The 27,304-nt window shown below is 36.0% G+C and overlaps 1 protein-coding gene across 1 annotated transcript in view; it reads left to right on the forward strand.

The window, feature by feature from the left end:
• CRISP1 (cysteine rich secretory protein 1) overlaps positions 1 to 20,611 on the forward strand; it is a 28,387-nt gene extending 7,776 nt beyond the window's left edge. The window contains exons 3-7 of the mRNA XM_005552765.3: positions 1,146 to 1,236; positions 8,991 to 9,139; positions 14,646 to 14,743; positions 17,133 to 17,221; positions 19,909 to 20,611. Coding sequence (XP_005552822.3) covers positions 1,146 to 1,236; positions 8,991 to 9,139; positions 14,646 to 14,743; positions 17,133 to 17,221; positions 19,909 to 20,036 — 555 coding nt within the window. The 3' untranslated portion in view covers positions 20,037 to 20,611. The remainder of the gene's footprint in view (positions 1 to 1,145; positions 1,237 to 8,990; positions 9,140 to 14,645; positions 14,744 to 17,132; positions 17,222 to 19,908) is intronic.
• The last annotated feature ends 6,693 nt before the right edge of the window (positions 20,612 to 27,304 follow it).

Consider the following 27,304-nt stretch of genomic DNA (forward strand, 5'->3'; position numbering starts at 1 on the left):
CCAACCAAAGTTACAGGTTTATATAGGAGGGACGGAAAACAGGAGGGACAAGAAAGAGGAGCTGGTCGACAGGTAGTAGCTGTGTCTCCTTGCCCAGGTGTGGTGATCAGGAAAGCCTCAGTTCCCTGCTACCACCTGAGGGGCCTGATGATGGGTTTCCTGACAAAGGAACTCAGATAAGACAAATGTTCATAGGCTCAGTTCTTTGTAAAAATTGGGCAGTTTCATATACACCACAATGATAGAAGAATATTAGGGAGATCGTTTACCGCGGAGTGTCATGCTTACAGATGCAGAATTTCTCCTTTTCTGCATTGGGAGAATAGCTGTTACTTACTCATACCTGACCAAATGCTTCAACTCGGCATAGTTGATGCACACTGAGATTCAAGAACACATACTCTAAAGCCATCCTAAGTGGATTCAAATTCTTATTTTGTCAATTATTTGTAGTGTGACCCCCTAAAAGTTACTTAACATCTCTGTGCCTTAGTTATCTTATTTACAAATGGATATAATATTATCTCTTTTGTAGACTTGCTCTGAGGTTAAAGTGAGAGAAGATACACACAAAATTGGTGACAGATTCTACCATGTGGAGTTAGCTTCCATTTTTGTCATTCATAATTTTAGATATAAATGTGACTGTGTCCTTGCTTCTAATCACAGCCATCATTTATTCAATACATAAGATTTATCACATCTTAGTTGTATTCCTTGGATTATCACATTTGAACAAACCTTTGGGCATAAATTACAGCTAACAGTTTCCAGACGGATAAACTGAGATTCCAAGAGATAAAATAACATGTCTGAGTTTAAACTACAAATAAATTACTAGGGAACTCTGGTCTGTTTCCCTGGAAGCATTTACTTAAATTCTCTACTACATCTGTGAGAGAATCTATCTCTGAATGTAATTACCAAATTTTGAATTTGTGAATTCAAGGGCCAACATAATACATTGAAATTGTTGTCTTTCTCTTTCTACTAGAACGTTTAATAGTAATCTCCTTATTTGTATTTCTAGTTGACACAATGGAAGATATTATATCTCATGGATTATTAGAAACAATAAATTAGAATCTTATGAAAATATTAATTGGACCATGTGCTTTTTTTTTTTTTTTTTCTTTCCACTACAGAGTTGGAGTGAAGAGGCTGCACAAAATGCCAAAATTTTTTCACGCTATTGTGATATGACAGAGAGCAACCCCCTTGAGAGGAGACTTCCAAGTAAGTGTGTGTCTCTATGACCCGCCTTTGGACTAAAAAGAAAAAAAAAAAACAATAGTAAAACAGGCATTGTTATGTACCCTGATGAAAGTAAATTAAGTCATCTAGATTTCCTTGTTTGCACTGGGTCATACATGGCAGTGAGTTGTGGACTATTACACTGTTTTTAACTCATTAATTTTTAAGGTTTATATCTTTAAGTTTTCAGATTCCAAGTTCTGAAGTTTTCAGATTCCAAGCTCTGACCATCAGGAGAAATGAATCAAAACTCTCAGTACTGCAGAAGAGTGGAGTGAGCAGCTACAGACCTAGGTCTCCATTCTGTGTAGTTACTTTAGCTACTGAACAATAACACCAGGGGATCTTCTTAGCTTTGGAACGGTAATGCAGTTGAGAAATAAGTTATATGCAGCCCTGCACAGCTGCCCATAAGATAATTTTAGGTGCTCAAAAATGAGCCCATCTTTTTTTTTTTTTTTTTTTTAATACTTTAAGTTCTAGGGTACATGCACACAACGTGCAGGCTTATAACATATGTATCCTTGTGCCATGTTGGTGTGCTGCACCCATCAACTTGTCAGCACCCATCAACTTGCCATTTACATCAGGTACAACTCCCAATGCCATCCCTCTCCCCTCCCTCCTCCCCATAATAGGTCCCGGTGTGTGATGGTCCCCTACCCAAGTCCAAGTGATCTCATTGTTCAATTCCCACCTATGAGTGAGAACATGCGGTGTTTGGTTTTCTGTTCTTGCAATAGTTTGCTGAGAATGATGGTTTCCAGCTGCATCTATGTCCCTACAAAGGACACAAACTCGTCCTTTTTTATGGCTGCATAGTATTCCATGGTGTATATGTGCCACATTTCCTTAATCCAGTCTGTCACTGATGGACATTTGGGTTGATTCCAAGTCTTTGCTATTGTGAATAGTGCTGCAATAAACATACGTGTGCATGTGTCTTCATAGCAGCATGATTTATAATCCTTTGGGTATATACCCAGTAATAGGATGGCTGGGTCATATGGTATTTCTAGTTCTAGGTCCTTGAGGAATCGCCATACTGTTTTCCACAATGGTTGAACTAGTTTACAATCCCACCAACAGTGTAAAAGTGTTCCTATTTCTCCATGGCCTCTCCAGCACCTGTTGTTTCCTGATTTTTGAATGATTGCCATTCTAACTGGTATGAGATGATATCTCATTGTTGTTTTGATTTGCATTTCTCTGATGGCCAGTGATGATGAGTATTTTTTCATGTGTCTGTTGGCTATATGAATGTCTTCTTTTGAGGAATATCTGTTCATATCCTTTGCCCACTTTGTGATGGGGTTGTTTGATTTTTTCTTGTAAATTTGTTTGAGTTCTTTGTAGGTTCTGGATATTAGCCCTTTGTCAGATGAGTAGATTGCAAAAATTTTCTCCCATTCTGTAGGTTGCCTGTTCACTCTGATGGTAGTTTCTTTTGCTGTGCAGAAGCTCTTTAGTTTAATTAGATCCCATTTGTCAATTTTGGCTTCTGTTGCCGTTGCTTTTGGTGTTTTAGACATGAAGTCTTTGCCCATGCCTATGTCCTGAATGGTATTACCTAAGTTTTCTTCTAGAGTTTTTATGGTTTTAAGTCTAACATTTAAGTCTCTAATCCATCTTGAATCAATTTTCGTATAAGGAGTAAGGAAAGGATCCAGTTTCAGCTTTCTACTTATGGCTAGCCAATTTTCCCAGCACCATTTATTAAATAGGGAATCCTTTCCCCATTTCTTGTTTCTCTCAGGTTTGTCAAAGATCAGATGGCTGTAGATGTGTGGTATTATTTCTGAGGACTCTGTTCTGTTCCATTGGTCTATATCTCTGTTTTGGTACCAGTACCATGCTGTTTTGGTTACTGTAGCCTTGTAGTATAGTTTGAAGTCAGGTAGTGTGATGCCTCCAGCTTTGTTCTTTTCGCTTAGGATTGTCTTGGCAATGTGAGCTCTGTTTTGGTTCCATACAAACTTTAAAGCAGTTTTTTTCCAATTCTGTGAAGAAACTCATTGGTAGCTTGATGGGTATGGCATTGAATCTATAAATTACCTTGGGCAGTATGGCCATTTTCACGATATTGATTCTTCCTATCTATGAGCATGTTATGTTCTTCCATTTGTTTGTGTCCTCTTTGATTTCACTGAGCAGTGGTTTGTAGTTCTCCTTGAAGAGGTCCTTTACATCCCTTGTAAGTTGGATTCCTAGGTATTTTATTCTCTTTGAAGCAATTGTGAATGGAAGTTCATTCATGATTTGACTCTCTGTTTGTCTGTTACTGCTGTATAAGATTGCTTGTGATTTTTGCACCTTAATTTTGTATCCTGAGACTTTGCTGAAGTTGTTTATCAGCTTAAGGAGATTTTGGTCTGAGACAATGGGGTTTTCTAAATATACAATCATGTCATCTCAAAGAGGGACAATTTTACTTCTTCTTTTCCTAACTGAATACCCTTTATTTCTTTCTCTTGCCTATTGCCCTAGCCAGAACTTCCAACACTATGTGGAATAGGAGTGGTGAGAGAGGGCATCCCTGTCTTGTGCCAGTTTTCAAAGGGAATGCTTCCAGTTTTTGCCCATTCAGTATGATATTGGCTGTGGGTCTGTCATAAATAGCTCTTATTATTTTGAGATATGTTCCATCAATACCAAATTTATTGAGAGTTTTTAGTATGAAGGGCTGTTGAATGTTGTCAAAGGCCTTTTCTGCATCTATTGAGATAATCATGTGGTTTTTGTCTTTGCTTCTGTTTATGTGATGGGTTACATTTATTGATTTGTGTATGTTGAACCAGCCTTGCATCCCAGGGATGAAGCCCACTTGATCATGGTGGATAAGCTTTTTGATGTGCTGCTGGATTTGGTTTGCCAGTATTTTATTGAGGATTTTTGCATCGATGTTCATCAGGGATATTGGTCTAAAATTCCCTTTTTTTGTTGTGTCTCTGCCAGGCTTTGGTATCAGGATGATGTTGGCCTCATAAAATGAGTTAGGGAGGATTCCCTCTTTTTCTATTGATTGGAATAGTTTCAGAAGGAATGGTACCAGCTCCTCCTTGTACCTGTGGTCGAATTTGGCTGTGAATCCATCTGGTCCTGGACTTTTTTTGGTTGGTAGGCTATTAATTATTGCCTCAATTTCAGAGCCTGCTATTGGTCTATTCAGGGATTCAACTTCTTCCTGGTTTAGTCTTGGGAGAGTGTAAGTGTCCAGGAAATTATCAATTTCTTCTAGGTTTTCTAGTTCATTTGCGTAGAGGTGTTTATAGTATTCTCTGATGGTAGTTTGTATTTCTGTGGGGTCGGAGGTGATATCCCCTTTATCATTTTTTATTGCGTCTATTTGTTTCTTCTCTCTTTTCTTCTTTGTTAGTCTTGCTAGCGGTCTGTCAATTTTGTTGATCTTTCAAAAAACCAGCTCCTGGATTCATTGATTTTTTGGAGGGTTTTTTGTGTCTCTATCTCCTTCAGTTCTGCTCTGATCTTAGTTATTTCTTGTTATTTCTTCCCTTCTGCTAGCTTTTGAATGTGTTTGCTCTTGCTTCTCTAGTTCTTTTAATTGTGATGCTGGAGTGTCAATTTTAAATCTTTCCAGCTTTCTCTTGTGGGCATTTAGTGCTATCAATTTCCCTCTACACACTGCTTCAAATGTGTTCCAGAGATTCTGGTATGTTGTATCTTTGTTCTCATTGGTTTCAAAGAACATCTTTATTTCTGCCTTCATTTCATTATGTACCCAGTAGTCATTCAGGAACAGGTTGTTCAGTTTCCATGTAGTTGAGTGGTTTTGGCTGAGTTTCTTAATCCTGAGTTCTAGTTTGATTGCACTGTGGTCTGAGAGACAATTTGTTATGATTTCTGTTCTTTTACATTTGCTGAGGAGTGCTTTACTTCCAACTATGTGGTCAGTTTTGGAATAAGTGTGATGTGGTGCTGAGACGAATGTATACTCTGTTGATTTGGGGTGGAGAGTTCTGTTGATGTCTATTAGGTCGACTTGGTGCAGAGATGAGTTCAATTCCTGGATATCCTTGTTAACTTTCTGTCTCATTGATCTGTCTAATGTTGACAGTGGGGTGTTGAAGTCTCCCATTATTATTGTATGGGAATCTAAGTCTCTTTGTAAGTCTCTAAGGACTTGCTTTATGAATCTGGGTGCTCCTGTATTGGGTGCATATATAGTTAGGGTAGTTAGCTCTTCCTGTTGAATTGATCCCTTTACCATTATGTAATGGCCTTCTTTGTCTCTTTTGATCTTTTTTGGTTTAAAGTCTGTTTTATCAGAGACTAGTATTGCAACCCCTGCTTTTTTTTGTTTTCCATTTGCTTGGTAGATGTTCCTCCATCCCTTTATTTGGAGCCTATGTGTGTCTCTGCATGTGAGATGTGTCTCCTGAGTGCAGCAAACTGATGGGTCTTGACTCTTTATCCAATTTTCCAGTCTGTGTCTTTTAATTGGACCATTTAGCCCATTTATGTTTAAGGTTAATATTGTTATGTGTGAATTTGATCCTGTCATTATGAAGTTAGCTGGTTATTTTGCTCGTTAGTTGATGCAGTTTCTTCCTAGCATCGATGGTCTTTACATTTTGGCATGTTTTTGCAATGGCTGGTACTGATTGCTCCTTTCCATGTTTAGTGCTTCCTTCAGGATCTCTTGTAGGGTTGGCCTGGTGGTGACAAAATCTCTAAGCATTTGCTTGTCTGTAAAGGATTTTATTTCTCCTTCACTTATGAAACTTAGTTTGGCTGAATATGAAATTCTGGGTTGAAAATTCTTTTCTTTAAGAATGTTGAATATTGGCCTCCACTCTCTTCTGGCTTGGAGAGTTTCTACTGAGAGATCTGCTGTTAGTTTGATGGGCTTCCCTTTGTGGGTAACCCGACCTTTCTCTCTGGCTGTCCTTAACATTTTTTCCTTCATTTCAACTTTGGTGAATCTGACAATTATGTGTCTTGGAGTTGCTCTTCTCGAGGGGTATCTTTGTGGTGCTCTCCGTAGTTCCTGAATTTGAATGTTGGCCTGCCTTACTAGGTTGGGGAAGTTCTCCTGGATGATATCCTGAAGAGTGTTTTCCAACTTGGTTCCATTTTCCCCCTCACTTTCAGGCACCCCAATCAGACGTAGATTTGGTATTTTCACATAATTCCATACTTCTTGAAGGCTTTGTTCATTTCTTTTTCCTTTTTTCTCTAGACTTCTTTTCTCAGTTCATTTCATTCATTTGATCTTCAATCGTTGATACACTTTCTTCCAGTTGATCAAGTCAGTTACTGAAGCTTGTGCGTTTGTCATGTATTTCTCATGTCCTGGTTTTTATCTCTGTCAGTTCGTTTATGGCCTTCCCTGCATTGATTATTCTAGTTATCCATTCTTCCATTCTTTTTTCAAGATTTTTAGTTTCTTTGCGCTGGTTATGTAGTTCCTCCTTTAGCTCTGAGAAGTTTGTCGACTGAAGCCTTCTTCTCTCAACTTGACAAAGTCATTCTCCACCCAGCTTTGATCCGTTGCTGGTGATGAACTGCATTCCTTTGGAGGGGAAGATGCGCTCTTATTTTTTGAATTTCCAGCTTTTCTGCCCTGCTTTTTCCCCATATTTGTGGTTTTATCTGCCTTTGGTCTTTGATGTTGGTGACGTGCTGATGGGGTTTTGGTGTGGGTGTCCTTTCTGTTTGTTAGTTTTCCTCCTAACAGTCAGGACCCTCAGCTGTAGGTCTGTTGGAGATTGCTTGAGGTCCACTCCAGACCCTGTTTGCCTAGGTGTCAGCAGCGGAGGCTGCAGAAGATAGAATGTTGCTGAACAGCGAGTGTTCCTGTCTGATTCTTGCCCTGGAAGCTTCATCTCAGGGGTGTACCCCGTCGTGCGAGGTGTGGGGTGTCGGTCTGCACCTTGTGGGGGATGTCTCCCAATTAGGCTACTCAGGGGTCAGGGACCCACTTGAGCAGGCAGTCTGTCCTTTCTCAGATCTCAACCACCGTGTTGTGAGATCCACTGCTCTCTTCAAAGCTGTCAGACAGGATCATTTACATCTGCACAGGTTTCTGCTTCTTTTTTTCAGCTGTGCCCTGTCCCCAGAGGTGGAGTCTACAGAGACAGGCAGGCCTCCTTGAGCTGCTGTGGGCTCCACCCAGTTCGAGCTTCCCAGCGGCTTCGGCTTCATTTACCTACTTAAGCCTCAGCAATGGCGGGCGCCCCTCCCCCAGTCTCACTGCTTCCATGCAGTTAGATCTCAGACTGCTGTGCTAGCAATGAAGGAGGCTCCCTGGGCATGGGACCCTCCCGGCCAGGTGTGGGATAAAATCTCCTGGTGTGCCGTTTGCTAAGACCCTTGGTAAAGCGCAGTATTAGGGTGGGAGTTACCCTATTTTCCACGTATTATGTGTCTCAGTTTCCCTTGGCTAGGAAAAGGGATTTCCTTCCCCTTTGCACTTCCCAGGTGAGGTGATGCCTTGCCCTGCTTCAGCTCTGGCTGGTCGGTCTGCTTCAGCTGACCAGCACTGATTGTCTGGCACTCCCCAGTGAGATGAACCTGGTACCTCAGTTGAAAATGCAGAAATCACCCATCTTCTGTGTCGCTCACACTGGGAGCTGAAGACTGGAGCTGTTCCTCTTCGGCCATCTTGCTCCGCCCTCCCGAGCCCATCTTAAAGCATATAGATTAGGTAACTTACTGCTAGTTTCCAGGAAATAAATTTAAAAAAAATTATTACTTCTGTGTTACACTATTTTTGTGTTGCTATAAAGAAATACCTGAGCCTGGGTAATTTATTAAAAAGAGATTTAATTAGCTCATAACTCTGTGGGCTGTACAGGAAGCATGGCACCCACATCTACCTGGCTTTTGGTGAGACCTTAGGAAGCTTACAATCATGGCAGAAGGTGAACGGCGAGCAAGTGTCTTACATGGTGAGAGAGGGAGCGAGAGAGAGAGAGTTGGGGGGTGCCACGCACTTTTAAACAACCAGATCTCTTGAGAACCCACTCGCCATTATGAAGACAGCACTGAGTTATTTGAGGAATCCGCTACCATGAGGTAAACATCTCCAGCCAGGCCCCACCTTCAACACTGGGATTACATCTCAACATGAGATTTGGAGGGGACATCCAAACTATATCACCTTCACTCAGGAATACACATTATATTTTAACATGAGAATCTTTTTAAAATTAAGATGTTTTAAAAATGCTAACTCACATTTATATCTACAGAATATTTGGAATCTTAGTCCAATGCTTTTGAGCAGTGAAATAGCAAAGTGGTTCCTGACTGCCTTAAGAAAAGGCAGATACTCCTGAATACCATGTTCAACCAAAAGCCCACAACATACATGAATGGCTAAATATACAAATGATTATTCAACATCTTTGTATTGTGAACACCTGTGTGTAGCTTCTTTTAAGCCATAGACCCTGTTAAAACTCTTAGGTTTCTCTGATTTGGTTTCACCTATCTAAAGCAGCCTGGAAGCAGCAGAGACTGAAATGTTGATTGATTTGATTTCAAAATGTGTTCATCACCTACTATCAACTTTTCACTAAACTTGAGTACCACATGCTCATTCATCAATGAGAAAGAAGGCTTTCAGCAGGGATACAACAGATTTTACTTCCTCTCAGAAGATGTTGTCAAGATGATTAGTGAACCATTCACAAAATAAAAATGAGGAAAGTCTCCTTGTATACTATTTCCCATTTGTTCAGAGTATGACCCAGGCCGTTTTCTCATTTCAGATACCTTTTGCGGAGAAAATAGGAATATGACATCTTATCCTGTATCATGGTCCAGTGTAATTGGAGTCTGGTACAGTGAGTCTAAATATTTCAGATATGGACTATGGCCATCAACGGATGATGACATAAGTACTGACCGGTACACTCAGGTAACCTGTGTGCTGGCAAACATGCACATTGTTTAAGAGATAAGCATGTGTGTGGAAACGTAGGTGAGAAACAACCGAAAATAATTCTACCTTCTTATGGCAATCTTTACTGAATTTACTGAGTTCCTCTTATAATTTGGAATAGAAGGAATTGTTCTGTTCAAAATATGGCTTAGAGAAGATGCCTAACTTCTCAGTTTCCTTCTTTACTCACTAGATTTTCCAGAAACTCACAAAATCATGAGATGTCAATCTAATTTGATATTGGTAGTATTTGTAAAAGTGAAAATAATGGTATCTTAAAATACAGGGAAACCCCTGATTTCTAACTTTAGTTTTATTGTGGTAAAAAATACATTTTAAAAATTATCATTTTAACCATTTTAAACGGTTTCATGTTCAGCATTAATGTGGCATGAATGTTCAGTGGCAATAAGTCCACTCAGATGGTTGTGCAACCCCATCATCAGAATCTTGTCATTTTCCCAAACCGAAACTCTGTACTCATTAAACAGTACCTTCCATTCCTCCCCCAAACCTCTGGCAACCACCACTCTACTTTCTGTCTCTGTGAACAATTTCACTACTCAAAGTACCTCATAACTTTGGAATTATATGATATTTGTCCTTTTGTGTCTGCTTTATTTCACTTAGCATAATATATTAAATCTATGCTCATCCATGTTGTAGCGTGTGTCAGAATTGTATTCTTTTTTTAAAGGCTAAATAGTATTTCACTGTATGTGTATATCACCTTTTGCTTGTCTGTTCTGATGGGCATTTGAGTTGTTTCCATTTTTTTGGCTATTGTGAATAGTACTGCTTTAAACGTTGGTGTGAAAATATCTGTTTGAGTGCTTGCTTTCAATTGTTTTGGGCATATGCCAAGGAGAGGAATTACTGGATCATATGTGAATATTATGTTTATTATTTGAAAAACTGGAGTACTATTATATTTTCTGTTGCAGCTGCACCATTTTATATTCCCACCAGCAATTTACAAAATTTGCAATTTCTTCACATCTTTGCTCTATCAGTCTGCTTAGGATGCCATAACAAAATACCACAGCTAGGTGGATTAAACAACAGAAATTTATTTTCCCATATTCTGGATCCTAGAATCTATGATCTTAATAGAGCATAGTCAGTTTCTAGTGAAAGCTTTCTGCCTGACACCTTGTCATAATGTCCTAACACGGCTTTTTCCCAGTGCAAAAGTGGAGCCAGAGAGAATCAAGGATAGAGACAGAGACAAGAGAGACCATAAGAGCAAGCTGTCTAGCATCTGTTCGTATAAGGACACATCCTACTGGAACAGGGCCCAAGTCATATGACTTTATTTAATCTTAATTATTTCCTTAGAATCTCTATTTTCAAATACAGCTACACTGGATGGAAGTTAGGGGTACAGAATATGAATTTTGGGGGACCAACTCAGCTCATAACATTGTACCATTGCCCCTCCCCAACAAATTTATTTTCTCCTCACATGCAAAATAGATTCATTCTATCCCAAGAGCCCTCAAATTTTTAATTTATTCCAGCATCAACTCTAAAATCTAAGGCCCAAAGTCTCATCTAAATATTATCTGAATATTATCTAAATGCATGAGATTCAAGGTGTGATTCATCCAGAGGTAACATTTCTCGCCAGCAGTGAACCCATGAAACAAGAAAAGTTATATGCTTCCATAGTACAATAGACACACAGGCATAAGATAGATATTCTCATTTCAAAAAAGAAATAGAAAAGGAAGCAGTAATGGGTCCTAGGCAAATCCAAAACCTTGCAAAAGAAATTTCATGTGATAGTAAGGCTTGAGAATAATTCTCTTTGGTTTGATGCTCCGCACTCTTGGCCAACTTGGAGGCAGCATCACCCATGGCTCTGTGGGCAGCCTTTTCCCTTTAGCTCAGTGAGGCAGCCTCATCAAATGACTCTCTGAAGAGGCCCTGCTAACATGGCTGCTTTCAGAGATCACCTGAAGGGACAATACTCTTTGAAGCTATGCAGGAAGCAGCCTTGCACCATGGACCTGTAATGGGAATGGCAGCCATCATGATCTGTGAAACATTTGGGGAGTCATTCTTCCCTTTTCTTGAAGGATAATGCATGTTTACAATGAAATATCTCCATCATGTCTTTCTGAAGAGTCTAAGAAGTCTGACAGCCTTCCATCACTTGGGTCTGTTTTCTCTGTCCACTTTAGTTCAAACTGGCAGTACCTCCACTGTATAATCACACGTCTATTTCTGCTGAGATGTATGATTGAATCCATAAATCATATCCATGGTATCTTTATCTAATGGTTGTTCAGTGACATTAGGGTTCTCTTTGGAAAATACTTTCTCATTTTCTGTAATATAGATGGGCTAATGATCGTGTAAATCTTCAAGTTCTGGTTTGTCCTTGCATAAATATTTCTTCAATTTCTTTCTCTCCTCTTGTAGTTTACTGTAAGTGGTGAGGAGAAACCAAACCACTCCTTCAACCCTTTGCTCTGAAATCTCCTCAGCTAAATTTCCATGTTTGTTGTTCACAACTTTTGCCTTCCACAAACACTGGAAGACAAGGCAGCAGCCATTTTGTTTGCTACTTTATAATAAAGATTACCTTTCTTCCAATTTCCAAGAACATGTCCCTTATTTATATCTGAGACCACAACAAAATATACTTTAATGCTCTTATTTCTATCACCAGTCCCTTCCAAGGAATCTACACTTTTTATAGCATGCACTTAAAACTTCCAGTCTCTACCCATTACCCAATTCCAAGGCTGCTTCCACATTTTTAGGTATTTGTTGAACCAGCATCTCAGTTCTTGATACCAAAATCTGTTTTAGTGTTCTCAGCCTACCATAACAAAACATCACATTGCTGAATGACTTAAACAACAGAAATTTATTTTCTTGAATTCACAAAGCCTGAAAGTCCAAGATCAGAGTGCCAGCATGGTTAGTTTCTTGAGAGGATTCTCCTTCTGGCTTAAAGATTGCTTCCTTTCACTATATTCTCACATGTGCCCATTGGTAAGTTTCATAAAATAAAATCCACTTGAAATAAAGCCTACTTAAATTTGATGTTAAAAGTCAATGAAGATACAGCATATTTAAAAAGAAGCATAATCACAGAAATTAATGCAGAAATCCTAAATAAAACACTAGTAAATAGCATTTTCTTTTAAGATTGATACACTTAGACACAAAGGGTATGTGGCAGGAATCTGGGAGTATCTTAACATTAAACTACTTAATCATATAATTTACCTTATCAAAGGATTAGAGGATAAAAATACAATGAACATCTAGAAAGCTAAAAATCTTACAAATTTGTGGCCTTGATTCAAACCTTCTATTTCCTATATAAGTCAACTAGCACACTAATTTTATCACAAAAGCATTATCTCATCGTTGTGGTATATTAACTGAATTCCATCACCTTCAGATAATCTTGATTTGTCTCCTTCAAAGTGAATCATTGTCACTTTCAAAATAGAACACGTTTTATCAAAATGATTTCTCTCATTTCCTGTTGCCAAGGAATGAAGACAATGAAATCAAAGAAATTTGCTTTCATTTGCTTAAAATTTAATACAGTAGAATATAGAAACATTTTACATTCCACCAGTTATGGATTTTTTTCATGGCTAGCAAATGGAGGAGTGAGGACTAGAACCCAGATCTGAATCCTAGTCCAGTGGTCTTTACACAGCTCTTAATCTTTCATATGCACTGGAGAGATGGGAACTTCATTTCACCTAATGTTCTAAAAATCAGAAGCAGCTGAGGGCAGGGAAGGGCAAGGAGCAGAATATAGGGTTCCAAGCAGAATCAACTGAACAACAAGAATGTTAATGTGAAGGTGAGTAAGCCCATGACAGCAGGCCCAGTGGGGGAATATACCACAAGTCTTTTCCAGACATTTTCCGACATTTTCTGTAACCTTGTATAAATACATTAGTATGTTCATGAAAAATTTTGTAAAATAAAAGCTCTTTTCCTAAAGTCATTTGTGTCTGAAGACCTAATGAAAAAAGTTTCATTTTCAATTTTTCTTTGCTATGAATTAAAGGAATAAATGAATAAATTAAGTTCAATAATCTTATTACCAATTAACATACAGAGGGAACATAGCAAAATAGATGTTCAGCTGCATTTTTATTAAAATCATGTTTCAGGTTATGTGCTCCATTAGAGTCTGAATTCAACAGGGTGTCTTATGGAAAATACTCATTGGTAGAAAATGTTAGCAAGAACCTGCAAACAAAGAATCTACATTATAAAAATTTTTATGCCCAGGTAGAGCAATAGTTTTAGTAAAAGCCTAGGTTAGCAGCAGAAAATTAAAAGCCATATGGTGTGGAGAGATTGGCACTCATGCATCACTCTCTTCGTAAAGAGAAAACAATATTTTATCTAAAAGAGTCATAGCAGACATGTTCTGTAATCAAGAACATGAACAGAAATGTGAGGAAAGTCTCTAGGACTGTAAGAAAGCTACCCAGGCTCATGTGGGGCAGTGGCAAGTGGGAACAATCGCACTTACTGAAAACATCTCCTTTCGAACCACTTAAATATTATTAAATATTTGAATGTTTAATCCTACCTTTCACTGATGGTGTAGAGGACAACATTGTTGTATCCCATTTTACAGCTGAGAAAATGAAACTCAGAGGCATAAAACAAACTTCTAAGTACAACCTACCCAAGAAGTAAATGATGGAATTCAAACCTGGCTCACTATTCCTCAAAAACAAACTCAGTACTCTACAGTATGCCTGTTCACTGACCGATAAGAAAAGTTTCTTCCAAGCTTTGATTTTTATATAATCACCAAGCAGCCTTCATTATGTAAACTGATAAGTTATCTCATCCACATAAGTTTGATGAGAAGGGGAGAATGAGCCAGCATTGAAGACAGCCTCTCATGTTTCGTTCCAATAAGAATGAGTCATGGAGAGTCGACACAGAGTTTTGAACAGCCGTGAGTACACTGGATACGATCAGAGAAATTAGTCCTATGCACAGCCATGTACAGCCCATGTCCAGAAAGGCAACACTCAAGTCTCCTTTGAACATCAGCCTGTTCATAACAAAATGATCAACACTACCTTTTGTACCTTTACCTTCTCTCTACCCATCTCTCCTATCTCAGAGAAAATGAACATTGGGATTCTTTAAAATTAGAAATTACATCTAGAAGCCCCACTTATTTTCAGAAAGAAAAACTGACAATAAATAGAGACAATGCCAACCATCAAGTCACCCTCCCCTGTCAGTTGATTTTCTCCACCTGGTTTGCATTGTGTGCAGGTATGTGTGTGTACATGCATGTATGGTATCTAGACATGTAGGAGTCCTTTTGTTTCTATGACTTCTTGTTAAGCCATACCCAAAGTAAACCTAAAAGCAACATGTTAACTTTTAATCATGGATGACTATATTGATATTATAGTCATTTAGTAAAATATCTAATCTGCAGTAAAACAACTCTTTATCATTGCAGATTGTTTGGGCCACATCTTACCTGATTGGCTGTGCCATTGCACCATGCCGCCACAGAGGATCACCTCGATATTTCTACGTTTGTCACTATTGTCATGAGTATGTATTATTAGTTTTTAAAATATATAACCCCCTAAAGTAACCTAATCTAGTTTTTCGAACTTTGTTTTTTGTGTGTGCACAAATGTTTATAGCAACTGTATTCATAATAGACAAGAGCTAGAAATAACCGAGGTGTCCTTCAAAGATGAATGGTTATACAATCTGTAGTTTGAGTCTTGGCTACTTCCTATTTATGTGAAAACACATATTTAGTTACATATTATTTTATTCCTTTGACTGTATTTTCTCTTATTTAAAAAAAAACTCCAATATATTTTCAGAGCAATTTACTAGCAGTCTTCCTATGTGTCATTGATTCTTCAGGTAATTATTATATAAGAGAAACAAATTTGGTTAAGCAAAGAAATGAGGGCATTGTTTTTCTAAAAAACAAGAGTATTGTTAGACCAAAAGGACAGGCATGCAGTGGTGTCTTAACAAGGAAACAAATGGAAAGAGCCAAGTATCTTTCTCTGTACTTAGCTATCTAGTCAAAAAGTTGATGTATGTCTTCTCTTTAAAAATGAAATTCACATGTTATAGATTCTATCACAGATACTAGTCGCAATTCCTAGAAAACTTAATCCGATTGTTTCAGTAAGGGTCTGCTGCACCTTCTTCTCCTATCAACTGTGATTATGACACAAGATCAAGTAAGACAAAGATGACTGCAGGGCCCATCTGTGTGGCTCCAGTGATGGTTATCAGAAAAGAGAAGATTGTTCAGAGTTGAATAGAACTGCCTGATATTTGACTACAAATGCCAGTTCAATATCACTTCTGCTGATAAAACGTGTCGCCATTATGCATTTCCTTCAGCTACATGTATTTCTTAGATTAACACATAAGTCTTTCCTCCATAATGTTAGCTCAATGCATTGTGCTCAACCACTGTCTCCCATGTATGTAGCACAATACTAGATGTTCAATATGAATCACTGAACATGACTGATTTGAAAATACACTGCCGTACTTCACATTTGCAGTGATGCCTCCACTATCACTATTGATTCAGAGTGTAATATCATCATATAATAACTCTATCTGAGTTATATATAAATTGTGCTGAAGACAATAAAATCTCTTTGCTCCTACAACACATGGTTTGCAATACGTATTTTCAAGGGTTGGTGGTCTGCAGTGAACTTCAACTGCTCCGAAAAAGAAAAGTATAAAACATGGAGAGCTATGATAGGGGAATTTTCTTGGTTGAAGATTAGTCCAAGTCTCTGACTAAATCTCTTACTGAATTTAGTAATAATCTTCTTTTCAAAGTGAAATTTTAGCAGCTCAGATAAACGAATACCAGATTAAAAAAGGTTTTTTAAAACCAGAACATTTACTTTTTTAAGTTGCATTACTTTAGAAACAGATATTATCTATGTTTTTAGACACTATGTATGTTTTTAGACATACACAGGTAAGAATTGTCTTTTCTTTTTTGTTTTTCCTTTTGAGACAGGGCCTTGTTCTGTCACCCAGGTTGGAGTACAGAGGTGTCAACATAGCTCAGTGCAGCATTGACCTTCTGGGCTCCAGCTATCCTCCCACCTCAGTCTTCCAAGTACCTGAAACTACAGGCATGCGCCACCAGGCCTGACTAATTTTTTTTTTTTTGGTGGTAGATATGAAGCTGCTTTTTTTTTTTTTTTTTTTTTGCCCCGGCTTATCTCAAACTTTTGGGCTCAAGTAATCCTTCCACCTTGCCCTCCCAAAGTGCTGGGATTACAGAGATAAGTCATTGAGCCCTGCCTGTCTTTTCAAAAGTTTCAAGTTAGTCCAGAACTAGAACTTCTTATCTACTTTCTTTCCCACACCCCAACACTTCAGTTTTATCCATGCTGATGTACTTTCATCTTTTATATATACCATCTGTTTCAACAAAAGACATTAACATGTAAAAAATTTCTTATAACATAGTGCAAGATGGAGTTAGAACCTCTCTAACTTGCCTCACTTGAGACTTTCTTCTTAACATTGGTAAGAATCATGCCCTTTTAAATGATGGTTTACCAAGTCCTCATAGGTATTAATGAAGAATAGTGTTCTGTTGTAATTGGCTCTAAAGCCCTCTTGCTTATGAGTGCTCTTGTTTGTACTCGAGGGTACCCAAAGTTCCCAAGTACTGTTAGGACTTGACTGTCCAACGAGATGTGCACATTGCCTGAAAAATATTTTCATGTCACTCACATTTATTGGTTCTATGTGCAAAAAAAAAAAAAAAATTATAGCTATAAGACAGGAAATCTTATACCCATTTTAAAAATTATCACTCTTCTTTACAAGAATATTTGCACAATTTGTTTTTAAAGTTGGCTGTACACTGTAAGATTTTATATGCATTTTTCAAAGATGAGTTTTATGAAATCACTTTTTTTTATTCAAGGGGAAATGATCCTGAAACAAAGCATGAACCTTATAAGAAGGGTGTCCCATGTGAAGCCTGCCCAAATAACTGTGAAGACAAACTTTGCAGTAAGTTTTCTACATTATGTTTGTTTACAGTTAACCCCTTGGTCTGGGAATGATACATCCTTTAAATTAAGCATTGAAAAACATTGCACTTTTGTACAGCTTTCATCTCATTCATGCCAAAGAAAATACACAAATTATTTCTGCTTACCCCTCCCCAATTGCCAGAGTGACTGAAGACTGTTGATTTAACCTATGGCAAAGGAAATTACAAAGTCTAGGTCTGACAACTCGAGTTCCCACCCTATAGATTAAAATACTTAAGGTCAACCTAGATAAAATATTGAGGTAAGTGTAGATTTTTCTCCGCTCTCTAAAAAGTTCTTGGGCCCTCTTATTGCAGCCCATAATTTAGGCTCGTTGCTTTCAGTTTACCGATGTTCTCCAATTGCTTGCCACTCCATGACTACTCAGGTTGCCTGACCACCTATTATAGCATGAAATTTTTACTGAGTGATCCTTATTCTTCTTTTGTTCCTGTGAACCACCTAAAAAGTTAGCTGATGCTCATATTATTTCTTACATTCCTTACAGCCTCTTTTTTTTTCAATTTCTTGAAAAATCTTACCTAAGGTGAAGTTGTAGCCAAATGGGTGCCATTTCTGTTTATTTACTTAGATAGCCAAATTTCACTTTTTAAAGCCTACCTGCAACCATAATTTCTTAATTCCTAGGAATAATATTGATTAAGATAAATTATATTAGTAATAAGTCTGTGGAGGAAAAAATAAACCTAAGAAAAATATCCTGTGACCTCCAACTTGAAAGGTCACTTATTTTTCTTCACCTAATCAGGTTACTCTATTTGCTTTTACAGTAAGAAAGAAAATGGATTCTTCTTCCTCCTTTTACCTTTCTCTCATTTCTCTTCTCTTTTGCTCTTAATTTATTTACTTCTCTGTCTGTCTCCCTCTCTCTTTCTCTGTATCCACTTCACTTTTTATACCCCGTTTCTGGAAAAAAAATGTAGTTGGAGAGAGTTTCCTCCTCATCAAAATAAAAATAAAAATAAAAATAAAAATCAACCAATTTTCTATGCCTTAGGGGGAGAAAGGATGGCAATTTAGTAGATTTTTAGAATCTAGGTGAGAAAAACAATGTCTGTAGTGGTATAATAATTTAATAGAAGTAAAAGAAGAGTAGGAAAGATAAATGTTACTCAAGAAGATTGATTCTATTACATAGACGATGTATATCATAAGCCCTTTCTTTACCTGTAAGTGTTTGAGGAAGTGAGAGCTATTAAAGAAATATATGAACTTAAGAATTGAATATATTGGGCACAAACAGTGCTAAAAATGTAAGACCTAAATATGCAGATGTAAATCATTTAATGCAATTTGAATGAAATGTATAAAAATAATAATTCTTACTTATAATATTAGGAAAGTATATAAATTAATAACAACAGATAAAAGAAAACAATGGATTACAACACTTTATAGATTCAAAGAAAAAATATGTTACCTCTAAAGAAAACAAATCCATTGATAATCATATTTCACCAGAATACTACATAAGAGAATAAAGTAGGATAATGATAGGTAATTGATTTTTTTCAAAAAGGAGTAATGACTTTGGCAAATTGCTGATTATAGGAAAAAGAAGCAGAGATACACTATCAAATATACAATTGCTCAGGAGTAATATAACATCCACATTTCATTTCCTTGTTGCACCTTGATAAATCTACTGTAGTTATTCTCCAAGTTCCTGAAAGGTGAATCAGTTTAATAATTTAGGAAGGGAAAATGTATACAGCGTAGAAAGATATTGACTAAAATAATAAACAGTAAGACATAAATGTAAATTTAAAATTTATAAGATTGTTACAAATTTCATGCAATGATCGAACTTTATAATTGAAAGAGAAGAAATATAATGGAAAAATTTAAATTGACCACCAAATTATCAAGATTCAAATTCAGGACTGCATGATAAGGTCAGAAAATCTTAAAAGAGAGAGGGAATTAAATTCTTGTTATTCTTGCCTTTATAGAGAGACAAATAGATCCATTTGTTATTTGTGATAGAGAATTCAGGTTAAAAACTATTTTAGTAAACTTTTTGATGCTATTGCCACAAATTTAAAATGTTGGGTATCTTCATTGTGATTGGAGAATTTTGTGTGCATTTCTGCCTCTGTATGTACCAGAATATAGGTGCGTGCACATCCATGGGATAGAGCAAGGTGAGAAAAATCACTAGAATGTTAATCGAGATAACCTCTGGGTGGGTGGGTGCCATCCTATATGTGGTTTTTAATTCCATTTTCCATTGGCTATACATCACTTTTAATAATCCAAAGCAAACCTTTAACCAATAAACAATGCAGCAGTAGATAATTAGACAAAATAGTGTGACTATTTTATATTGAAATGGCATAGTTAATACTTTCAAAATGACAATGTAATTTAAAAAATAATTCCTCTCCAATCTGTTTATATTGGATTTAAAAAATTGTGATAAAAAACCTGTTTTATACAAAGACAAAAATTTTACCTTTTTCTTTCAAACATGATCTTATCACCTGTTTTGCATTCGGATTAGCATAAGTTAGCTTATGCTAATCAAATTGAGTTAGCTATTGTTAATAAAAATTTCTTTGTGTCTTTAATAAGATGGTCTCTTTCCTCAGCAAATGTGATTTTTAAAAGGTTGTGTTGTAAAACCATACTATTTTCTTTCAGCTAACCCCTGTATCTACTATGATGAATACACCGACTGTAGCTTAGAAGTCCGTTTTCTTGGATGCAACCACTCGACACCTCGCATGTTCTGTAAAGCCACTTGTCTGTGTGACACTGAGATAAAATAGGTCTTTGTTATTTTCATCAGTTCTGTGCTGTGACGATGAGGAGGAGATGTCTGTTGGATCATGTCTTTTGCTATAGTTCAGTAGCTTCTGCTAAATTTTATTTGATTTTAATCATGCTAGAGATCTTAACTCCTGTCCTGATACATCCTGAAGTAACACTGTTTTCAATTTTCTTATTACTGGAGTAAAAGGCCAAGCCCAACGCCTGCCTTAAATTTAAATCATGCAATTTATAGTTCTTAAGTTGGCATAATTCAACTTACGGTATAACTGAGTCCCTCAACAGTAACCTGGGCTAAAGTAGGTCTTACGTGGTTGAACTCCCACCGCTGCTTTCCCCATATTTTCAGCCACTCTGATTATCTTCCCTGCACAACTAACATCCAGTAATAATTCTTCACTTTTAAAATTTTACTTCTACTTTAAATCAATAATTAAAGGAATCCACAAAGCAAACAGAGTTCAGTCTCATCTTGCAAGGTAAATATCACTTAATTGGAAGTAGTTTAAATGTCTCATTGTTTTATTGTCACATTTATATATACATTTGTGAAGCAAGAAACAATAAAAAAAGCTTCATGTGCCATTAATTTAACAAAATATGTATTCAGTACTGATTGCATGCAAGATGCATGTTTATATATACAGAAAGAATACAGTTTCATTTCATTTCAAAGGCAGTATAAAAGAAATATAAAAATAGCATAATATGAGAAATAAATAAGTCCCAAAAGACATACGGGTCACATATTATTATTGCCAGATGAGCATAAATAGCTTTTGTTTGGAGATTCAGGAAAGCCTTAAGGGTGGAATGACACATCTTCTGAGTAAACAGGATTGCAAAGGTTATGATTATTTCAACACAATGGAACAGCACAGTTAAGGCCAACAAACGTAAAATGCACTGAAGCATTAGGGAATATTGAAGGGCTTGACATGAGAAAAGGGAAGGCTAGAAATATTTGGTCAAATTTTAACATTATACCAAAGTTATACCCTACTTGTATATTTCTTTGCTCATTTTAATAAAAAGTAGCTCTACCTACTTGTATATTTCTTTACTCATTTTAATAAAAAGTAGCTCTACCTACTTGTATATTTCTTTACTCATTTTAATAAAGTGTTTGGAGAAAAAAAAGACATCACCCACTTTCCAAAAGTAAAAAAACCATGCCTTAAACCCATTCTGCATCATACAGAGGTTCTTGTCACAGATACAAAAATTCTGTGTGGCTCCAAGAAAAGAGGACAATTTGAGAATGATGCCCTCTTGACATGACCCATGTCTTTCCATCTAGATCCATGGGCATTTCTCCCATGTAAATCCTTCAGACCCTTTCTCACTTTTTATTTAAACTACATTCGTTAGATCTACCCACCTGATTGTATCTATCTTTTGAGTAATTGTCATTAGCATAATCATGGACATATTAGCATCAGGAGAACAGTAACTTATCCTGTGACACTGTAAGTAGGATGGTACTTTATAGCTGAAATACTTAATACATTACAAAAATCAAAGTAATAATAATTTACCTAAGAAAATTAAATGCATGTGCTGTAGAAAATCTTTACTTATTTTTTCATTATCAGGTATTATGATTTCTCTTACCTCACCAAGGTAGCATTAGATTTTAGAGTGATCAAATTAGAGCCCTGAGTTCTGAATTTTGCATGCTAGATAACCAACTAATCCTGCAGTCTACTATAGGCAGTGTTACCGTGTTCTTACACTACAATATGCTCTCTCTAGAAGTTAACATGATACTTCTCAAAATTTGCATTCCAACTACATATCTTCCCACTTTGCATAAGAGTAAGCATATTCAAATATTTCTCAAGGGTTGGGGAAGGAGGAGGAAGGGTAAGTCTATGTCTTAGGAAAATCAAATATGCAAGTAACAAAACTTTGACTTTGTCTACATTACCCAAGTTTAAATAATATGCTGGCTTATTTCGCAATAAATTATATTTGTTAAATATGAAAAGTATTTCCCCCCAAAATATCTCAGAGCACATTGACTATGTGAAAAGTACCCCGTAATGAAGAAGATTGGGGGTGGGGGATGACCTCATGTACACCATTCTTCTATTATCTCAGAAGCTTTCAGAATCACACATATTGTTTGGAAAATCATTTTAAAAAGCTATTTTTAGATGACAGTGGAAAGAATTCTTATTTACTATGCAACAGCTTTCTAAAAAACAGAAAGTCTTATACCTCTTTCCAAACGTTACTGAATATAGAATAAATATAACAAATAATTTTGAAGCAGAAACAATATCCAGTGGCAGTCTGTACTTTCACAGCAGTAAAAAAAAAAAAAAAAAAAAAAAAAAAAAAAAAAAAAAAAAAAAAGGTCTAGGTGTATAATACAAAGATTAAGAGCATGAGCAGAGATGTCACCCAGCTGGTTTGAATTCAGGGCACAACATGTGCTTGCTCTGTGACTTTGGAAAAGATTATTTTTCTTTGTCCTCATCCATAAGTTATAGTAAGAGACAGAACCTACTTCATAAGTTTGTTTTAAGGATTGAATGAGTTCATATGTAAAATCCTTAGAAAGGTATCTGGTGCTTAAAGTGTGCTCGATGACTATTAGCCGGCATTAGTATTCATTCTCTTCAAACTCCAGTCCCTGAGCTCTGCCCTTCAGACATAGTTGATGGCACTCTCTGGACTCTTCCTTTTGTGAACTCAGCAGTGAACACGTGTTATGGTAATAAATGAACAATCTCTTCCCCAACCCAAATAACATAACAAGTATGGAGTAATTTATTAATACAACAAAGGGATTTTCAAGAAATCTATAGTATAAAACTACCTTTAATTAAACAAAACATTCAATTTAGCAGAAATATCTGATTTCACTGCATTATTTAGTAATACCGTACAATCATAATGGAAATAGCAAGAGGAGCTTTTATAGAGTTTATCCTAAATTCATTCAGAAAATAATTATTCGATAGAGATCACCAAAATTAAAATTAAATTAAAAGATGTATGTTTTGATAAAGATATTTACATATGAGAAAGATAACGTTTGGAAAACAGTATTAAAATACTAGGGCAGGAAATTTGAACAAAATCATGACATGAAATCTTGAAAGTGTTTATTTGAAGACAGTAATTTCACTGGAAAACTTTTTTAAAAATGAGCAAGTGAAAGGTTAAGATTAATTTTCAAATCTTTTAGTTTAAAAGGTCAATACATAGTTGATTTGTGTGGCTTATGTATGTTTACATAAATATAAAAAATGAATCTATAGATCAGTAATAATGAAAAATGTTACATTAGAAAAAAAGAGGAGAGAAAAACCACTAAATAGATACAGAAATACACATACCATTAAACAGAAAAGTTATCTCTTTCATAATACAAAAATGTATTTCAAATATAGGTAGGATTATCTTTCTGTCCAGCTAAGAATAAATTAATTATATGCTAAAATCTACCCATCAGAGAAGTGGAAGAGGCAACCATTTCTATACATTATTAGTAGGAACTAAGTTTGTAGAAAGACCCCTATTTAAAGATACCAAGTGAATTAAAAAAAACATGCTTTTTTTTGGTCAGTTTCTCGTGAAGGAATGTATTATACTGAAATGCTCACATGCAAAAATATGTCTCTATAAAAATATTTTTACTTAAGCATTATTTATTATTAAGGAAAACCAAATGCTATAAAAATACACCTAGGTGCAGAAATAAAAAGCTAAGTAAATTAGGAATGATCCATGATACGAAATACTAGGCAGGTGGTTAGAAAAACGATTAAAGTTTTTATACTCTTGTGATGAGAGATGCGGTTTTCTAAAAGTCAAAATTATAGAATCTACATACATATGACATGATCTAGTATTTCCCTCCCCCATCCACTTCTCTGTTGCTCTCATTCCTCCTTTCACTCAAACATTTTGATTTTTTACATTTCTAACATCATGACTGGAAACACTTTATACCGCTGTGAGTTATTTGAAATATCTAATCCTTTGATTTCATTTTATTAAATTACACAATTTGAAAAAATGCAGATAACTTTTTTAGACACACGTTTTAAGTAAGTAGAGGAATTAAAGTGAAAACAAAATATTAAACAATGAGTCTTTAGTGTTGTAAAATATTAACATATTCAGTGATCAAGAAGCGCAAATCTTTGCCTGTTTCAAATGAGGACATAAACATTAGTAAATTTGAACACTAAAGAAATATGGCCAATAGTGTAGCTACAAGCAAAGCCCAATACCTGGTATTTGTTTTTAGTTTCAGTGTGTTTTATTTTCCCAAAAATCCGCTGTTTTCTCCTGAAAGTTGATACAAAAGAAAGTTCCCTGGGTATCCACCATGTGTCACATCACTTGGAAGAGGGAGTAGAAACCATGCTTACTTATAAGAAGAATATTGGCTAAGTGACTTAAATAGCTTCATAGGCTATCTCCAAGGAAACGTGTGGCAAACAACGGTGTAATTTTTCAGAATGGTCTTCAACATCACCCTCATGCCCATAGCTTATCAACAGGGTCTATGGACAGAGTAGCACACTTACTCATAGTATGAAAACTCATGATATATTTCAAGGTCACTGTCGGGGGCAGAGACTCAGGAGCCCAAAACAGGTATGTGTTTCTCTCTCTCTCTGAATCTCTCTCTCTCTGTCTCTCTCTCTCTCTCTCTCTCTTTGGGGGTGTGTGTGTGTGTGTGTGTGTGTGTGTGTGTGTGTGTGTTTACATGTATGAATGAAAGTCAAGATGATCTGTGAAGCAAAGGTAGAAAAGGTCAACATTCCGAATAAAAATCTGATTAGGTTGTCAGGTAGCAGTGGAGGGCAGGGTGGCAAAAAATAGATTTAGATTACTGGGTAACTTGAAAAGAAAGCCTAAATGATGCCTCAAACAAAGATAGCACGTTCTTGACTCTTCATTATAAGAATACTACAATATATACTATATTCTGTATAGATGTGTATGGAGACAAAAATAAAATCTTTCAAAGTGTCCAGACTGATAATTGCCATGCAAGGTAATAGTGGACTTTCGAAATGCGCTCAAAGCCTAAATAGTTGGGACATCATGGTAAACACTATGTTTTCCTTAACAAGGAAGGGCACTGCTATTCCCTCACTGCTAAAGGAATGGTGATACCAGAATAGCTCTGGGATTATATACGGCAAACCATTGTATCATAGTAGGGATGTGGTATGTTCCTTATACGTATATTAGCATGTAGTTACTGCATGTTTTTATGGGAAGAAAAATCATGAAGCAGTATAGAAAATTTCCTATTGTGAAACCAATGGCCTCATGTAAAAATGGAATAGAAATGTTTTTATCCGGCTTCACAGAATGTAAAGTTCAGAATTCACTACCACTTAAATGCAAATCCTTCCAGAAAAGTACTTCCAAAACAAGACCTTGAGGTGGTATTTATGGCATTCACAGCAATATACACTGCATTTAGCAACCCTTTTGGAAGGGAACATTTGGGCACAAAAGGACCATAAATACCATGTCCGGTCTTTTACTTAATCTGTACAACACCCTATAACACTTTCGAGGAATTATTTATGTAGATATCTCTAGTGTACGAAAAACTTCACATTTGTTGGTAAAATTTTGTGAATATTGGAGCTTCTTTAGGCAGATAAATGAATCATATTACAAAAACTTGAGAATATTATTTAGTAAAAGACATATCAAACATGTATGTTCTTAAAATAAAGCTAAATTACCTCTGAAGAGGCATGATAATTATTTTGCTTCTGCAAATCTCAACTGCATTTAGGTTTCTGACTTGAGGTTGTAAATGTCAAATCATTTTTTCAAATAGTAACTATATTCAGGTGTTTAGAATTATGCTGAATTTATTACTACACTGTGTCAGTTATACAGTATCACTTCAACTACATATAGCCTTTTGTGGTGGGATTTATTATTACAATTTTATGTATGTAAACACTAAGCTTCCAAAATTTTACATGACTTCATTATTAAATAGCTCGAAAGTAATAGAGAGATCCTACACAAAAATAGCTCCTTCTAAAATTTAGATGTCATAAAATAGTATAGAGGAAGTTATTAGAAGACTCTAATGTGGAAAGTATACGCATGAAACGTAGGTTTTGAAATTCTTTTCTTTCTCATCCATTCCAACCATTTTATGAACAGAATTTTTAAATACTTGTTAAACTAAGCATTGCATAGAGCTGTCAAATAATAATTAGAATGTTAGAACCATGATAGAGAATGAGCTTCTAAGTGAGACATGTTTCAATTTAGAGAACAGACCTGGTATGGAGCCCTGATACCTCTCTTTGTGTCTGAAACTATGTGAGAGCTTCGATGGGGTTCTTATCTCATTTTAACCATTCCTTTGGACTGAGTCTAATACCATTCCCACCACATCATCATGCCTCCCAGAGGTATCCAGGAAGACTCAAATACCATTGAAATTTCCCTTGCCCGATGGTCTTGTGATGACTATCACTGAAACTGTATCCACGTACATATCTAAATATAATGTATTAAATGATGTTGTCATAGCAGAATTCTCATTTTGGTCAAGCTTTGAATTCAATTGTTTACGGAACTATGTCATGATCCCTCTTGATACTCTCTCCACCATTTTCTTTCTTTGTGCTTTTAAAAATTATTAGTATATGTGGGCTTAAGTTGGCCTTGTATTATTTATTTTTATTTGTTTCTCTGTTTGTTATTCCTCTGTTTCTCTTTGCTTGCCTTCCTGTGAGTTATTTGAACATTTTTAATATTTCCATCTTAAATTTATACTGTTTTTGAGTATACCACTTTGTATAGCTTCTTCTAGTGGTTGCTCTACATATAAAAAATATATATATATATATCTACTTAAATTATCACAGTCTACTTGTATTGATATTTTGTCACTTAGAGTGAAGGGTAGAAACCTCACTTTTATTTAGGTACTTTTCCCTCCCACTTTAATAATATATTTATGCTAAGTGCTAACTTTACATATACTAAACATCTCCATGTGTGGTGTAACAATTTTTGCTTCAACCAACAAATATTTTAAGAAAATCATGAAGAGACAAGTCTCTTGCATTTAACCCTTATTTTTATCCATTCTGACGTTCTTTCTTTGCTGAATTTTTAAAACTTCTCTTATCATTTCTTTTTATTTTTCTTTAGAAAACATCCTTTAGCCATTCTTTAAGGGTAGGCTTACAAATCAATTATCTGACCCTTCTTTATGTGAGAATGCCTTTATGTTCCCTTTATTCCTCAA

Source organism: Macaca fascicularis, chromosome 4 (genome assembly GCF_037993035.2).
Source record: "Macaca fascicularis isolate 582-1 chromosome 4, T2T-MFA8v1.1".
Classification (NCBI taxonomy): domain Eukaryota; kingdom Metazoa; phylum Chordata; class Mammalia; order Primates; family Cercopithecidae; genus Macaca; species Macaca fascicularis.